Raw genomic sequence first — 17,812 nt, forward strand, 5'->3', positions numbered from 1 at the left:
ACTTTAGGACAGGGCTAAGAACACCACTAACTGCCTCTCTCTGTTAAGGACTCTGGGCAGGACTGGACTCTCCCACCCTTCCCCTAGAGGTTGCCTCACTAGGTAAACAGCAGCAGCCTGAACCCTGTAACAGGGTCTGCTCCACCTTCACTGAGGACTTGCCTGTGATGAGACTGGCTTGGTCAGTGGAGACTCTTTCTTTGGAAGGATCCAGGCAGCTAAGGGGCCACCATGAGTCTCTGAGGCACACATAAAACTGCTGAGAAGCAGAAACCCTTAGGGACCTGATAGGGACCCTGTCGCAACACGGAGCAAAATTTACCTCTTTGCACAATCTAAGAGAGAGGTTGGCAATATCCTCTTAGCAGTCAACTTCCAATCCTTGAATCCATTCAGAATTGCACACAGTCTGTGGGTATTTTTTTCAGGCAGGATCAATACAATTTTCCTTTTATGTACAGCCCCTAGCTACTTTGATTATAGATAAAAAGTCATCATGAATGGAATGAAAAAGAGATATCTGAAACAATATGGTAAGTGAAATACTAGACATTGCATTTATCAGAAGATGGGACACTGGCCTAGATGGACCATTGTTCTGACTCAGTGTGGCCATTCTTAGGTTCTTGTATTCTGATTTGAAAACAATTTTTTTGGGGGAGTGGGGCTCAGAAAATTGATTATCTAACTTGCCTCCTTTCTCTGCCTCCAGATGAGGTTATATAAATAAATACTTTCTGTAAAGTTCTATGCATGAACACTTTGTGAAATAACTGTCCCACGAAAGCTCATCACTTAATACATCATTTTGTTAGTCTTTAAAGTGCTGCTTGACTGCTTTTTTTTGTTTTGCATCCATAGATGTACACATTTAATTGCAGAACTTTCCACATCCTAGGGCAACACTAAAAGCCTGACACTACTGGTTGAACCGCTCTTGTCCAGCACTATGATTTTAGTTAGCCAGATGACAACTTATCATGGGTGTGACCAGTGCTTTTTTGGTGCTGGCACTGAGAATTGGCACCTTAGCAGCCCCAGCCCGGTGGGAGGTGGGGTGGGAAGCTGGCTGATACCAGCTTTTTTTTTTTTCTAAAACAAAAAAGCACTGGGCGTGACCAAGTTTCCCGGGGTTCCATAAAGTTTGTTTACAGTCCTGGCTGTCAGTGTTCTGTGCTGTTATTTAGCTGTAATTTACCCATCCATGTCTTCTAAGAGCCCAGTAAGCAGTGGAAGTGTTGATAATGTGCTAGACAATGTTGACCTCCTGTGGTCCAGTCAATTTTCTCATTCAGCACCGGTCAGGTCCTGAGGGTGCTGGACTAGAGAGGTTCAACCTGTAGTGACATAGCAAGATGATGCATGTTATGTCTTAGCTAAATTGCCAGGGGTGAGCACTCAGCTTCATTTTGTAAATCAGTCATGATCTAGGACAAATTAAAAAAAAATCTGAATTAAGTTTACCAGGTTTTAAAACAAAAATTTCAACTGTTTATGTAACCCTTCTGTTAACGCCAGATGCCTGCCAGAAGGGCCGGGTTCAACTCTTGTGGGGTTTTCCTATCAAGGATACAATCAACCGGCTCGAGCCCCCACCCAGTGGCCTGGGACAATTTCACCCCCGTGCTGGGTGCCTGTAAGGCGGTTCTCCCCCACCTCGCAAGCACAGAGTCTGAGATAGAAATGGCTTGTTTAATGACCGTAACCTACCCCAAGGTTACAGCGACAGATGCAGTATATCTCAGCACAGAAGAGACAAAACCCCTTTTACCCAGATACCATCCCCATATGCAGTAGAACCCAGTCTCTTGCTGGGGCTCTTGGCCCTTTTCCACACACACACAGTTACAGGGTGTACCCTCTGCGGTGCAGTCCCAAACTCAAAGCCCACAGAGACATCACCAGGGCAATACTAGCTGTCCACTTGTCTGTAGCCTCCCCTTGCTGTCACCAGCCGCCCGCCGGTCACCGCCGTCGTCTGCCGCTCCTACTGGCCGCCCGCTGGTCGCTGCCGTCGTCGCTCCTACCGGCCGCCCGCTGGTCCTGCTGTTGTCCACCAGTCCTAACCCCACTGCTTGGGACTGCCCTAAGGCAGAATCCAGTGATTTCAGCTCTGTGTGGCCTCAGCTGCCACTCTGTGATTTCAGCTCTTGGTATCTCTAGTGTGGGGTTTCACAAACACCCTAGTATCCAGCTCTATCTTTTAACAGGGGGGGAGGGTTAGTCAAGCCAGGCTTATAGCTATATGGCCAAGGCATAGGCAGGGCCAAGGCACTCAGCAAGCTGGCTCAACCCATACCCTCCCCTTGCTCTCTTACAATGCTTTAAACCAGGGAGCCCTGTGTAATCAATGTCTTACACAGTTAAGGCGACTGCCCTGTCCCCCCACAACAACCCAGAGTATTGGTGAGATCTCACAACTCCCGCATTAAGTGTCAGCTTAAATTGTGATTTTACAACTACATGTTTACAATAGACCAAATCTCATGGCTTACTTGCTACCCATTAGGCTTTGCCTGAAAAGGTATCACACATGCGCACCTTTTGCATTCTTATGCAGATGACCTCTGGGAGACTCATTCCTCCCAGCCTTCAGCAGCACTGCATTCCTTCTGCCACATTCCCTACATTTATATAAACATCAAAATATTCTGCCAAACTGCAGCCGCTGCACTCATCCTTTGTCCTGCTAGACCGATGGGCTAGAGTCGTGTGGGGACTTGCACACCCTGCTGTCTATGGAATGCTCAGCAGCAAGTCAGGCACTCAGGGATTCTCCGAAGTCAGCAAACTGAGCGTGGAGCTCTCAGCTAGCCAGGAGTTAAATGCAGAGGAAAGGGATGGGACTTAGGCTCAAATCCTCCCTGCACTGAGCAGAACCACTGGCATGTGACTGAAGGACAAGATACTGGAGTTAGGTGCTTAGCCCAGATCAGCTTTCTTCTAAAAGCGGAGAGGAAGGAGGAGGCCTTCCTCAAGGGGTGAATGGCCAATGTTGGCCCGGGCTACAACCAGCCAGGCACAGCCCCCCCAACCGCCAAGCCCACAGGGATGGGGTGTGGATTTGGGAGGCCTTGAAGGAGGGCTTTGCCCATGGCCCCCAATGACCGTCCCCAGGGCTCCCTGTGCAGGCTTCTCGGGGCCACCGCCCCACCCCATCCTCATCACAACCCCTCCACCCCCTCAAATAATGAGGGAAGCAGGGATGTGAAACCACGAACTTTTTGTTTACTTAAACATCGGAGGAGAATCTGTGCAGAGTAAACATTGCTGTACAAGACTATCTACCATGTCCAATAACTGGTAACTATGTACAGTGGTGGGGGCTTGGGAAGGGGTGCATCAGTCCAGGAAAGGAGTGGGGAGCTGTGATCCCACAGGGAAGCAGGCCCCTGAGTGGCCTCAGCCAGGGGATACCCTCCCACCGCGGGTTCTGGGTCCCCGTCGGGGCTGGGATGGGACCAGGAGAACAGGGAGCTGCGTGGGTGGGTGAGGTTTGGTGGGCTTGGGCATACTGGGGGGCTTGGAGGATGGGGGTGGACATGGCAGGGGCAGCGGAGGGCAGGGCACCTGCAGCTATAATAACCCCCACTGAGTCGAGCAGCACCTGGGGGGGTACTGGCAGGGCAGGGACAGGGGGAGGGGCACTCCCACACATCCCTCTCCCATTTGTATGCTCACCCTGCCTCCTCGACCCGCACCCGCTGCTCCATAAGTTTGTTTTGTCACTGCAGGGTGGCTGTGTATGCCCGCAGGGCGTCGTCGTCTGCTCTGCGGCAGGCCCTGTGGACACAGGGCTGCCCCCATGATAGGAGCTGTCGGCGGCCTCTCAGGTGGTGCTCCAGGGCTGTCTGGTGCTGGTGCTGTGATGGGGCTGGCTGGCAGCATGGAGAATGGGGCTGGCCCAGCCCCCCCAGTGAGACAGCTGTATAGGAGGAAGGGGGAAAATGGCGAGTCCTTTCTGCACCACAACCCCCAAAGCCCTGCCCCCACCCACCGTAAGCAGCTTCCCCTGCTCCCGAGATGTGGGATGGCGATGGCCCAAGAGGACAGGCATGTGTGCCCTGCAGGGTGGGCCCTGCCACACAGGCCCGAGCCCAGTGCTCTGCCCCTCCTGAACTCCCTGCCCAGCGGTCTAGTGGCCCACAGGTGTCTGGGCAGAGGGGTCTGTGCATGGGTGGTGAGTAAACTGGGTACACAAGGGCCCTCCCAACTCCCCTGCAACACACACGTGTGGCCCACAGCACTGTTCACGGATCTAGAGAAGAGGTTGTTTCCCTCTATTCAGCACTGGTGAGGCCACATCTGCAATAGTGTGTCCAGTTTTGGGCCCCCCAGTATAAAAAGGATGTGGATGTGCTGGAGCCGGTTCAGCAGAGGGCAACAAAAATGATTAAGGGTCTGGAGCACAAGACCTATGAGGATAGGCTGAGAGATTTGGGCCTGTTTAGTTTACAGAAGGGAAGACTTAGAGGTGATTTAATAGCAGCCTTCAACTTCCTGAAGGGGAGCTCTAAAGAGGAGGGTGAGAAGCTGTTCTCAGTGGTGTCAGATATCAGAACAAGGAGTAATGGTCTGAAGTTGAAGAGGGAGTGGTGGAGGTTAGATATTAGGAAAAACTACTTCACCGGGGGGTGGTGAAGCATTGGAATGCGTTGCCTAGAGAGGTGGTGGATTCTCCATCCCTTGAGGTTTTTAAGTCCCAGCTGGACAAGGTCCTGGCTGGGATGACTTAGTTGGGTTGATCCTGCTTGAAGCAGGGGGCTGGACTAGATGACCTCCTGAGGTCCCTTATAGCCCTGTGATTCTGTGATGGTGCTGCCTGTGGGTGTGCTTGCGTGCTGGAAGCGCACTCCTTGGTGTGGTTTCCAGGGTTGGGCTGTTGCCCATGTGGCTGGCCCCCACCCAACCATGGCAGAGGCAACCCGCCCCAGCGCCCTGGGGCTGGTGCAGCCACCTATGGGGCTGGCAGCAGGGGGGTGCTTGTGCCCAGGGGCTGGCTGCCTGCCATCTCCTTGTGGGACATGCAGCTGTGCACATGGTTGTACATGCTCAGCCTGCAGCATGTGGTCCTCTTTGAGCTGGCCTGGTGAGGCTCACGGTACACCCCCATCTGTGCTCCCCCCAACTACCCTGGAGTGTGTGCCCAGGGGGTGCTCACTGGACAGGTCCCCAAATAGGTCTGGTGATGCTCTGTATGTCGCTCTGCTTGAGGGGCCAAAGTCCAGGTGATAACCAAGGTCCCCTGGCTCGATGCTGGGTCTGAGTCCAGCTTGTCCTGGGGGGCCCTCCGGGGCAATTCCTGCCTGCTCCGGCTACTGCTGCACTGGAGAGGCCTCCTCAATACTACCAAAGGACCACACTGCTGGGCACGCCGTGTCCCACCCCCCAGGAAAGTGTGTAAGTCCTCAAAATGGGGGCAGGTGGCCATCCCTGCCCAACGTCTGCCAGGCATCCCGGGCGTGCACACAGCCTTTTACCTTAGCCCGTACCTGCTCGAGGGTACAGACGGGGTAGACACACACCATCAGGGCTGCGGTAAGGCAGGCATACCCTGGTGCATTGTGGTGCTTCGCAAAGGTGTTGAGGAGGATGGGCTTGTCTGCTCATAGGGTCAACAGGTCCTTGATTTCAGGCCCAAACCAGGACGGGGCTTGCTTTTTTTTGGCCCTGGAGTGGAGCCTACAACCCCTCCAGTGGGTTCCCTGGGGAGGTCTGTGCCTGCCTGTGCCATCCCAATGGCAGTGGTTTGGGCTGCCAAAGTGCCCCTGCTAACAGTGTGTGGCTTGTGGTGGCTGCTACGGGGCTTCCTGAGTTCCCCTGTGCCTTTAAGTGTGGCTGGAGGCATGGGTCAAAGAGCTTTGACTGCAGTGGAGTGGGTGTCTCCTGGCTCCAGCTGGCTGGAGCCATGGAGGATATTGCCGTTGACAAAAGTCCCCCGTGGAGCACCCACGCTGCTGTTTTGTCGACAGTGATCTGTCGAAAGAAGCATTACTCCTCTGCGCAGAGAGGCATATTACTGTCAGGGAAAGTGCTGAGTTTTGTCAATCAACCGACTGCCAACAAAATGCATTGTGTAAGTAGATGCTCTGTGCATCTTGTCAACAAAACTCTAGTGTAGACATGGTCAGAGGCGTAGCCGTGTTAGTCTTTATTTCCACAAAACAAGCAAGCAGCCCTGTAGCACCTTAAAGACTAACAATATTATTTATTCGATAATGAGCTTTCGTGGGACAGACCCACCTCTTCAGATTCTGGAGCAGTCCTGAGAGAAAAACAGAAAACTGAGGAATCAGCTGAACATAAAAATTAAAATGTGAGGAGAGAAAAAAATTCTCTCTCGGGAACCCCTTTGGTTACATTTGGTTGTAAACTGCTCCATCTTGTGGCAAAAGAATGGTACTAATGGACAGCAGAATTTTCTCATCCTTGAAGATGTCACAATGAAGGACGACAAGTATCAGAGAGGTAGCCGTGTTAGTCTGTAGCTTTGAGAACAACAAGAAGTCCTGTGGCACCTTATAGACTGACAGATGTTTTGGAGCATAAACTTTCGTGGGCAAAGTCGTCATGCTCCAAAATATCTGTTAGTCTATAAGGTGCCACAGGACTTCTTGTGGGTCTCACAATGAAGGAGTTTTCCTCGTTACCATGTGACTGGCCAGGAGGCAATGGTTCCTTCCTTAATGGATTTGGAGGCAATAAGCACACAAACTGGGTGCAGGTTTAAAGATTTTATTAAGCAGATATTGGTGTAAAGTACAACGCTTACGTCCCTTCTGCTGCCGGGAACCCCCTGAAGGATAGCGGACGGACCCCCGATGGCCTGTATGTAGCACCTGCCACGGCTCCGGTCTATGCCAAAGTTCCAGTGTTAGGAATATACCTGGCATTTATATACTGTTGGATGTACATTAACCACACCTATTGTTCCGAGAACCCAACAAGATTGTTTATACACTGCATATTTTCGCAAGTCCAATCATTAGCTTTGGCAAATAGCAAACAATCAACATAGATAACTGTAACTGGCCCAAACACTCCTGTACCCCCAAACCAGGTGGATAGCCTTGGGACCCGTCCCAGAACTTGTTGAAGGTAAACAGTGCACACCTTAAACTATCATCTTCAGCAAGCAGCTAAGTCTTTGAAAATGATGAGAAAATAAGGAAAAGCAGAAAGCACAAATGGCTGCCTAGGGCATCCAAGCCTGAAAAGGAGAATCAGGCAAAAAAGGGAAGTCTGCTGTACACCCCCTCGTCTCCTCGATATCACAATTGTCTTCTGTATTTCCACTATCTCATGGTGTATAAGGGTTCCAAAGATCTCTGAAATAATCCCTGTCTGTTGTGTTCAGCCAGCCAACTTCAACACAGTCAGGGGGAAAGATGAGAATCTGAATGGCAAACAGAAACAGATCTTTTCTGATAGGCTGGGGAGAGAATCAGTAGCTGTGTGGTGAAGATCAGTTGTGAGAGCCAATGTCTGACCCAATACAGGACAACCTGGATGTCAGGGAGAAGGGGAAGAATAATACAAAGACCTTCAGACCCTTTGAAGGACCACATGCATTGAGTCTTTAGGTGGCTTTTGTGGGGTCCCTAGCCAGCCATGAAGGCAACTATAAAACACCAACATGGGACTAGAGATACAGAATGGTAGCCCTTGGCAGACCAGCTGTTAATTTGTCTACCAGTCTAGTGACGATAAAATGGGTTTGATTTCATTAAAAAAGTGACCATTTGGTGTTTTGCAGGCTGGTAAACTGACCTCAATCAGCCTTAAAGAGGTAGAAGTCTGGCAGGAGGTGTCACAATACTATATGACCCAACAGTTTGAGGTATTTTCCTGCTGTTGTTACTGGGTTCTCCATGACTGTGAAGACCAGGCACATGATTGTCTGAAGCCTGTGCAGAGGAAGGTATGCCTTTGCTGGTTTGAAATCAGAAAAAAAACCTATTACTCCTGTGGCCTGGGTTGAAAACAGGGGATGACTTATCTGACTCTTAACATTAAGGCATGGAATAATTTGAGGACTGGAGACAGCACACTGGAAACAACCTGTGTGGATTTCCTTTCAGAAGCTATTCACCCAAGCACAAGCAGAATCATCATCTCAGGTGTGCTGCCACTATTGCCAAACATTTTGTGAATACGTTAGGTTTTAGACAGTAGAACAGCAGCACCCTGTGTTGGACAGTTTCTCACTATAAACTGGAAATATGTTCTGGGGGCTAAATGAATTGATAAAAGTGAAAAGAAGCTTCCTGAAAGTCTAGAGCCATGGACTAATCCAGGTGCTTCTGTGAGCAGATGGAGGCTTGTGTCTTATCATCCCCTGCCTCCATTTGAGTCAGTGTATATGTTTTTTAGTTCCTTCAGGTTAAATACCGGTTGCATTCCCCCTTTTCTTTTGGGAATAAGGTGGTAATGACAATAGAAACCTCTCTAAGCTCCTGAGGCTGTTCATCTAAGAACCACAGAAAATGGAAGCTACCCATTTTTCTCTTCAGCTGTCCCTCATGAGATGAAAGAGGACTTTGTACCACAGAGCAGGCAAACCAAAGGATCAGACCCCTGGGTCAGTCCACAGGGATCAGACTTTAGGACTTGTGGTTTCAAAAGAGGCAGAAGGCCCATCGTTTTCTTTAAAACATATGTTTTGTCTAGTTCTGGAGAAAAAACTTGGTGCCATAAATCACCTGTAGAGCACAGCTTAGATTTTCCCTGCTGCTATGTGGTGGTGGCAGCACCAGTCCTTGGCACCGAATTCCCAGTCCCAGCCAAATTCAGCCTGAAGGCAGGAAAACACATGCCTGAAGAAGTTGCTGGTTCCTTCTCAGTACTGGCAACAGGAGAGGCCCTTCCTACAGGAGCACTGATGTAAAGGTATAACTGGGAAGAGACTCCCTTTTCGGAGTCAAAAATGTTTTTTGGAATCTGACGATTCCTTCATGGACTGCTCCATTAGGTAGAGTTTTCACAAGGTACCTCTGGGGTGGCAAGTTGTGGCGACGAAAGGCTGGTATACAATGCAACAGTACATGTAGATAGATGGCTTTCAGGGATGGTCTAGAAAGTGCTTAGTCCTGCCATGAGGGCAGGGGGCTGGACTCGATGGCCTCTCAAGGTCCCTTCCAGTCCTACTCTTCTATGATTCTATGAAATGGCTCTCATCCGGAAAAGATGCCTTGCCAATTGAAATAAGTCTGTCGCACATTAGGCATAGTTTGAGGATGGAGGGTTTAAGTTTGGTGATTAAGCGGGAAGGCATGTCGGTGCCACACAGTACACAAAAATTATTTTTAAACCAATATTTACAAGATGGATTCAATGACAGGGCAGGACAGGGTAATACATGGCCACTGCTGCATGCAGTTTCCCTACTGTGGGAGGTTAAGAGGCCTTGGGGAACGGAACAGGCATCTTGCATCGCTCTGTCCTCGTGCCCAAGTGTGTCATCTGGCAGTACAACCTATGTTCACTGAAGACAAGAAATGCTTAGCCATTTGTTGTGGTGGATGAAGTAAGATCTTGGGGGTTCTTCTTCTTTTTGGATACATCTACACTACAGCAACCTTTTGAATGACATCCTTCTGGAAGATCTCTTCCGCAAAAGCTTCTCTTGAAAGAGTGTGTCCACACGCAAAAAAGAGGATCAAAAGAGTGATCTGGTCTTTCAGAAAAGAGTGTCCACACTGCCCCTACTCTTTCAGAAGAATGGGCCAAGTATCGAAAAATCAGGCACCATGAGCACTCTTTTGAAAAAAAGGGTCCACAGAGCATCTACATGTTTTCTTTTGAAAGAAGCACTCAGAAGGAGGTGCTCTTCCTGAAACAGGAGCGGAAGAGCTCTTTTGAAAGGAAAGCTGTGTTCTTTTGATTTAATTTTGAAAGAATGCTTTTTGCATGGAGACACACCACTGGATATTTCAAAGAGCCCCTTCTTTCAATAAAATATTTTGAAGGAACATACTAGCGTAGATGTGGCCTGTGCGTGTGTGCGTGTATGTGCGCGTGTGCTGTTTTTTTTGGAGGAGAGTTACCTAGCATTTAGAGGTCAAATGGCTTGCTCAGGGTCAGCTGAGGCTTCATTTTTGGACTTACAACAGACCTACACTTCCACTTTCACACAAGCGAATAGCAATTGAGCACTCAGCATTTTTCTTGTTCAGGCCCATAGAAAATTGTCTCTGAAGTGTGGTCCATTTCTTTTGATCCAAATATTAGATTGAGAAGCACACTTCATTTCCAGAAACTAGACTCAGCTTATTAATGTAACATGTCTTCTTAATTTAAGTAATTTGATCACAAAACTCCAAAGGGTTGGCTCAAATGGGAAGTGTAAGTGAGGTATTTAAAGTGACCTAATAGAAGTGAAAATACAAATTTTCCTTATTGTATGCTGTATTTATACTACTTTATATTTTTAGTTTTCCAACATTTTCAACTCCAATAGCTGAAACATTTTAGAACGCTATCAAACAACTTAATTTGATTGACACAAACTCTTAGAATAGGGCTACACTGCAGCTCCATTTCAAAATAAGATTTCAAAACAGCTATTTCAAAAATCTTCTGTTGAAATAACTACAGTAAAAAGCTGCCGCTACACTACATTCCCCTTTTGGATGAGGAATGCAAATGTGGCCAATCAGAAATGCAAACGAGGCACTGATTTACATATTGCATGCCTCATTTGCATAATGACAGCCACTCACTGCTCCGAAAGCGTGGTTTGTGAAAGCCAAAACAGTCATGTAGACAGGGTTCATTTAAAGGAAAACCCGCTTTCAAAAATACCCTTCTTCTTCATATTTATCTGGAAGAAGAGTTCTTTCAAAAATTGGGTTTGTTTTTGAAGGTACCCTGTCGACACTGCTTGTTTGTTAGCCCCAAAACAGCACTTCCAGAGCAAGTGTCCACAATTATGCAAACAAGGTGCACAGTATGTAAATCACTGGCTCATTTGCATCCCCCCCCTCCCCAAAGGGGAATATAGTGTAGCAGCAGCCAAAACGTATTTCTAAATAGCACCCAGCTCTTTTGAAATAACATTTCTGGACACACAGTGTTATTTCAAAGTAGTGCTATTCTGTGTCTTAATAGCACCTATTTTGAAATAGCAGTTTTGAAATATGCATTATTCCTCCTGCATTGAGGATTATAAATTTTGAAATAACGCACCTGCTATTTCAATTTTATTTCAGATTTCCAGATGCCAGCAAAGGTATTTCAAAATAATGGCTATGACTTTGAAATAACTCTGTAGTGGAGCAATAGCTGTAGGGATACTCCCAGATCTATAAGTATGACATAATTAATTAGGCAGATCAATTCCTGGCTTTGTTTGTTTTGCTGGTTTTAGAATCCTGGGCTTTCTTTCCTACTTTTTAGAGGGCAAAATCTAAGAACAAAACAGAGTTTGTGCAATACAAGTAGAGATATTTTGTCTATTAGCACATCTCTAATTTTGACTAAATATGTCCCATTTATTACTGAGCACAACTGGTTAGTCTTAGATCTATACATACAGAAAGGCTGATGTGTTAATATGGTTAAATCAATCAATTTTTGCAATATCTATTTGAATTGGATTATCTTTGTTTTTCCTTCCCTCCTATAGTGTATTCAATTGGCGCCTTTATTTAAAGTCAATGGGACTTAAGCATGTATGAATGTTAAACACATACTTAAGTGCTTTGTTGAATAGGGACAATTTGCTTGAATGCCTACTTGACACAAAGGCGCCATTAACTAACACCTTGTTATGCAGACAGCTTCATACTATAAGTGATCCTGAACTCACAAATGAAATGAAGGAGTAACCAGGTGTTGAGATAAAGGTACAGCTTAAAGGAACATGCAGCTGTATTGTCCTACTACTCTACTCATTGTTACATCCTGTTGGGCTGCCTCTACACTGCCCCTCCCTTTCAGAAGGAACATGTAAATACAATGGATCGAAAATGCTAATGAAGTGCTGATATGAATATTCAGTGCCTCTTTTGCATTGATTTTTTTTTCAGGAAGCAGGGTGCTTTTGAAAACAGGTCTTCCTTTTGAAGGAACACCATCTACACAGCTATTTTGAATTCAAAAGCAGCATTTTAGATGTGACAGGTGCCTGTCATTATGCAAATGAGGCACTGAATATTCATACCATCACCTTATCAGCATTTTCATGCCCTTTCCAAAAGGGAGGGGTGGTGTAGACACAGCCTTGGTGTTGGATGAAATAAACGAGTCATGTAACCTATCACAGCATTGTGAACGGATTAAAATAATTTAGAAATTGTCACAAGTCATGGGGAGACCTTAGACAGTCTCAGGGCATACCTATGTGAAGGATGAAGTAGTGTTGCTGAAGAACTTGTGGAAAAAGACACTCTATGCCAATGGGCGAGAGCTCACCTGACAGCAAAATAAAACCACCTCCGAAAGTGGCAGAAACACTGGGAGAAATATTCCTGCTCACCTAATGTTACAGCAGTGCCCATGTTGGCGTAACTTGTGCAATGTAGGCGGGTCATTTATTCACACCCCTGAGTACAGGCGCTGACTCCATGGAAGTTCTGGGATTGGAGAGCTCCTATCCCAAGCACCTCTCCATGCCTCCAGCTTGCCACAATCAGCTGTTTTGTGACATTCAGGAGGTTGGGGGTAGGGAGGAGAAGCAAGAGTACTTACACCCCAGGGGACAAACTTAGGAAACCTCATTATTGTCCTCTGAACCAGAGCACTTGAATGAATAATGCTGCCTCAGACTGCCTTTGTGCTGTCTCTGGTCAGTACCACTAAGGTGCTCATTACTGGCATAGGGCCAAGGATCAGTACTAAAGGATTACCCTATACTACCGCAGATCGTGAGGAATCTGGTAGGTAGCAATAGTTCTTCAGACTCCACATGGTATTTTGGTGTTCCAATCAGTTGACGCTGAAGTCAGACAGGAGGATAGCATTGGTACCAGTGTTTACAGTAGTGGAGATATTGTGGTACTGGAGATCTTAGTACCGGGCAACTTTCGTAGTACCAAGGAAGTCTGTTTAGAGCCATGATGACTTCTACCTGTCTGTATGCCAAAGGGACCCTTGTGGGGACCTTGTACTACCCTTTTCAGCTGAGGATTGAGAGGATTTGTGGCTCCGAGAGGAAGGAATCTCAGATTTCTATTTGTGGGCTCAGTGCTCTTTCCTTCCTCATGTGTTCTGTCAGCTGAGTACTTCGTCTGCCAGCCAGGAGAGAGTCACATGCCAAGCAGCTAATTACCAGAGCGTTCACAGTGCCCACAGACAACACGTTTTTACTGGTGCTGTGCACCCACACATGCCTCAGTGCACATAACATTTATTCCACATATGCACGGAAAAATTTAGAGGGAACATTGCTTTCCATCCCCCAACATTTTACTGGGCAAGGATGGAAAGTCTTCAGGAGCTGCTCTTTCTACTTCCTAAGTACAAGAGATAGCAGGCCTACCTTTCTGACGAGTATTAGAAGTTTCTGCCTCAGGCATTCTGCGGTCTAAAGAGGGATGAATTGATCAGGATCACCATCAGGAACATTTCTGAAGAATACTCTAGCTCTCTGGTTTCTCTCAGAAAAGGATCTACAGATGGCATCTCTCACTCAAATGTACTCCTCAAACGGGCATGGTAAGCATTATTAAGGGTACGCCTACATAGCAGGTGGCAGGTATAATTATTTGGGCTTTTAAGTTTCATTTTAGACTCAAAGGACAGACAAAAGACTTTATAATTTACAACTTTTAAAATCTGTTTACTAATCAACTTAAAATAAATTCCTTTTGTAAAATGAAACGTGATAATTAGAAATAAAAAATTTATTACCAGATCTATTTACACAATGATGATTGTAAAGAAAGCATACAGTTGACCACATTTTGAAACTGCTGTTACACATGATTTTTAACATGTGCTCCAGTTAGACTTAGCGTTTTTTCCAGGTGAACTTCCTGCGGGCTCCCTCCTGACCAGGCTTTTTTCGTTCCTTGACACGTGGATCAGAGGTCAGTAATCCGGCTACAAGACAATATGAAGAAAGTCATTTTACGAAGTACAGCATTCATTAATTTACTGTGTAAGTGTGTGAGAGAGTATCAGAGACAGAATGTGACTTCAGAACAAGAAGTGACTTTGCATACCACTTGAGTTGCAAAATTTAGGCCTGAAAGAAGGACGAAGGTATAGCCTGAAACCAACAAAAGGGTGTCAAACGTCACAGAATTTTAACAGTTACAATATTTGAATTTTGTATATTTTACCTTTCAAATCTGATAAAAAATCAACCCAGTTATGTAAAAGACACTATTTGTTCAAATATTTCAGTTCACTTTTAGACAGCTATATATAATAAAACAATAATTTAGAAACAAATGGAAGGAAGAGGAAGTTGGAGTAATGACTATAAAACCGAAGTTAGGAATTGTAAAAACTTGATAAGGGAAGCAAAGGGGAGAAAGCAAGGAGAAATCTACAGCTGGCAGAGTTAAGGACAATACAGAGTTTATAAATATAAATATTTAATATATATTTAAACTTATGAAACAAAAGTAGTATTGGTCCATTACCAGATGGTAGTGGGAGAATTACCAGTAACTATATAGGAAAGGCAGGAGTAATCAATAAATACTTCTGTTCCATGTTTAGAGAAAAGCAAAATTATGTAGTCCCATCATATAGGCGGTGGTCAGACTTGGTCAAAACTTTGAAATGGCCATGCTAATGACCAAATCGAAGAATACTGAAGAGGCACCGAATTGACTATTTAGCGCCTCATTAGCATTCACATGCTGCTGGCTGTGGTGCTTCAAAAGCACTGCTTTCAAACGCGTGCAGCATGGCGCAGCTACAGGGGGGTCCTTTTCGAAAGGACCCTGCACATTTCAAAATCCCCTTATTCCCCTCAGCTAAGAGAAATAAGGGGATTTTGAAATGTGCAGGGTCCTTTCGAAAAGGACCCCCGTGTAGCCGCACCAAGCCGCACGCATTCAAAAGCGGCATTTTCAAAGCACCACAGCTGGCAGCATGCGAATGCTAATGAGGCACTGAATATTCAACTCAGTGCCTCATTAGTATTCTTCGATTTGGCCTCCTTCGATACTCCTTCCATCGCACTAGCAACTCTGGAGGATGTTAAAAAGAAGCTACTAAAAGTTAGACATTTTAAAATCAGCAGGACAGGTAAAATGCATCTAAGAGTTTTAAGAGAGCTGGCTAAAGAGCTCAGTGGACCATTAAGATTGATTTTCAGTAAGTCTCGGAGAAAAGGGGAAGTTCCAGAACACTGAAAGAAAGCTAATGATTGAGTTTTTAAAAATGGGTAATGGAGTGACTTGGCTAACTGAAGATCTTTAAGCTTGACACATATCCCAGGCAAAATAACACAGTGGCTACATCTACACTAGCCCCAAACTTCGAAATGGCCAGGCAAATGGCCATTTCGAAGTTTACTAATAAAGCGCTAAAATGCATATTCAGCGCTTCATTAGCATGCGGGCTGCCGCGGCACTTCGAAATTGACGCGCCTCGCCCCGATGGGCCTCCTTTTTGAAAGGATCCCGCCTACTTCGAAGTCCCCTTAGTCCCATCAGCTCATGGGACTAAGGGGACTTCGAAGTAGGCGGGGTCCTTTCGAAAAGGAGCCCCATCAGGATGAGCCGCGCGGCGGCAAGGCGCGTCAATTTCAAAGTGCTGCGGCCGCCCGCATGCTAATGAAGCGCTGAATATGCATTTCAGAGCTTCATTAGTAAACTTCAAAACGGCCATTTCCATGGCCGTTTCGAAGTTTGGGGCTAGTGTAGACACGGCCAGTGAGAGATACATGACTGGATTAATATAGAATTAAGCAAGGGGAATGTAATTAAGGTAAATCTACATGGGTTATGAAAAACAGATCCTGTTAAACTAACTTAGTATTTTTTTTCGGTTGAGAAAGGCAATAGTGTTAATGTAAAATACTTAGGCTTCTGTAAAGCATTGGTATCACATGATATTTTATTTAACAGAGTGATATAAAATTAACATGGCGCATATTAAATTAATTAAAAATTAACTGATATGTCTCAAAATGTAATTATAAGTGGGTAATTGTCATCATGGGTATATTTCCAGCGCAGTCCCACAGAAATCAGTTCTTAGCACTATATCTTTATCAATGACTTGAAAGAAAACAAAATCATCTCTGATAAAAACAAAAAGCAGTCAAGTAGCACTTTAAAGAATAGCAAAATAATGTATTAGATGAGCTTTCGTGGAACAGACCCACTTCTTCAGACTATAGCCATACCTGAAGAAGTGGGTCTGTCCCACGAAAGCTCACCTAATAAATTATTTTGCTAGTCTTTAAAGTGCTACTTGACTGCTTTTTGTTTTGATAGTATATAGACTAGCACAGCTCCCTCTCTGTTGCTATTCATCTCTGACAAAGTCTGAAGAAGACAAAAATTGGGGACTGGTAAATAATGGAAGAGGACAGCTCACTGATACAAAAAGAGATCAGGATTGCTTGAAAAAACTGGGCATAAGCAAGCAATATACATTTTGATACAGATACATGTATATGTATGCAATACTGAGGTATATAAAGGATGGTTTCTCGAGTTGGAGTAAAGAGATTATTTATTTGGCACTGGTGCAACCACAGCTGGAATAATGGCCAGTTCTGATAAAACACAATTCAAGAAGGATGTTTATTCATTAGAGAAGGTTCAGAGAAGAACCAGGGAAGAGATTAAAAGACTACAAAACCTGCATTCTTGTAACAAACTCAAATAATGCAATCTATTTAGCTGAAAGATAAAGGTAAGGGTGACTTGATTACACCCTGTAAGTACTTACATGGGGACTATTTAATAATGGGTTTGTCAGTATGGCAAAGAAAAGTATAGCACAATCCAATGTCTGGAAGGGGACAATCAACATATTCAGACTGGGAATAAAGCATGCATTTTTAATGATGGTTAATTAGCCACCTGAACAATGTATCAGGGTTGTGATGCATTCTCTTTCTTACCATTTTTGAATCAAAATTGAATCTTTTTCTAAAAGATCTGCTCCAGAAATTATTTTGTGAAAGTTTTGTGGCACACATTATAAAGAAGGTAAGACCAGATGATCCAAATGGTTCCTTCTGGGTTTGGTTTCTATAACTAAGTAATTCAAAAGCACATAAAGCAGAGAAAAACACCACCTTGGAATTATGCTTCTTGCATTATCATTAGGTGTTTTCAATGTACTTCCCTCAAGTATAATTAAGCACTCAAAGTTTCTAATTCTGAATTGTTCCAGCAGTGTGGCATCTTCTACAAATAAGGAAGATAACAGTTACTGCAGCTACGTAGATCAGTAATTGTATTAAGGATGCCTTCTGAACAAGGAAAGGAGGAGAAATGTCTAACCTGGCCTTCTCAAAGAAACCTGCTTATACCTATTCTCCTTGTCATACCTTCAGATCATGTTGAAACTAATCTATTGGTAGCCTCAACATTTTGGTGCTTGAATGTTGGAACAAGAAAGTTTAGAACAGTTTCTCTCACATGTGGCGACCAAGGGCTTTTCTTTCAGCCACAGACTCCTGACAAGGATGGCGGGATGGTGTGGGGGTGGGGAACGGAGCACAAAGCATCAGCTTTCCACAGTAGCTGGGTCATGCCCACCTCTGGAATCACAAGCTGGAGGAGCAGGCAGACATTGAGTTCCTCACTTTCTTGGGGACAGTGGAGTCAGGCTTCAGACCTTGGGTGGTGAGAGTGTCAGACTCTAGTTATGGGGCTTCAGACTCCATTTCCTG

At 45.4% G+C, this 17,812-nt stretch overlaps 1 protein-coding gene across 1 annotated transcript in view; it reads right to left on the reverse strand.

The window, feature by feature from the left end:
• Window positions 1-13,829: 13,829 nt before the first annotated feature.
• The window catches only part of MRPS9 (mitochondrial ribosomal protein S9), a 54,864-nt gene continuing 50,881 nt past the window's right edge, over window positions 13,830-17,812 (reverse strand). Inside the window, exon 11 of the mRNA XM_074991304.1 lies at window positions 13,830-14,043. Coding sequence (XP_074847405.1) covers window positions 13,952-14,043 — 92 coding nt within the window. The 3' untranslated portion in view covers window positions 13,830-13,951. The remainder of the gene's footprint in view (window positions 14,044-17,812) is intronic.

This window comes from Carettochelys insculpta, chromosome 1, assembly GCF_033958435.1.
Source record: "Carettochelys insculpta isolate YL-2023 chromosome 1, ASM3395843v1, whole genome shotgun sequence".
Lineage (NCBI taxonomy): Eukaryota > Metazoa > Chordata > Testudines > Carettochelyidae > Carettochelys > Carettochelys insculpta.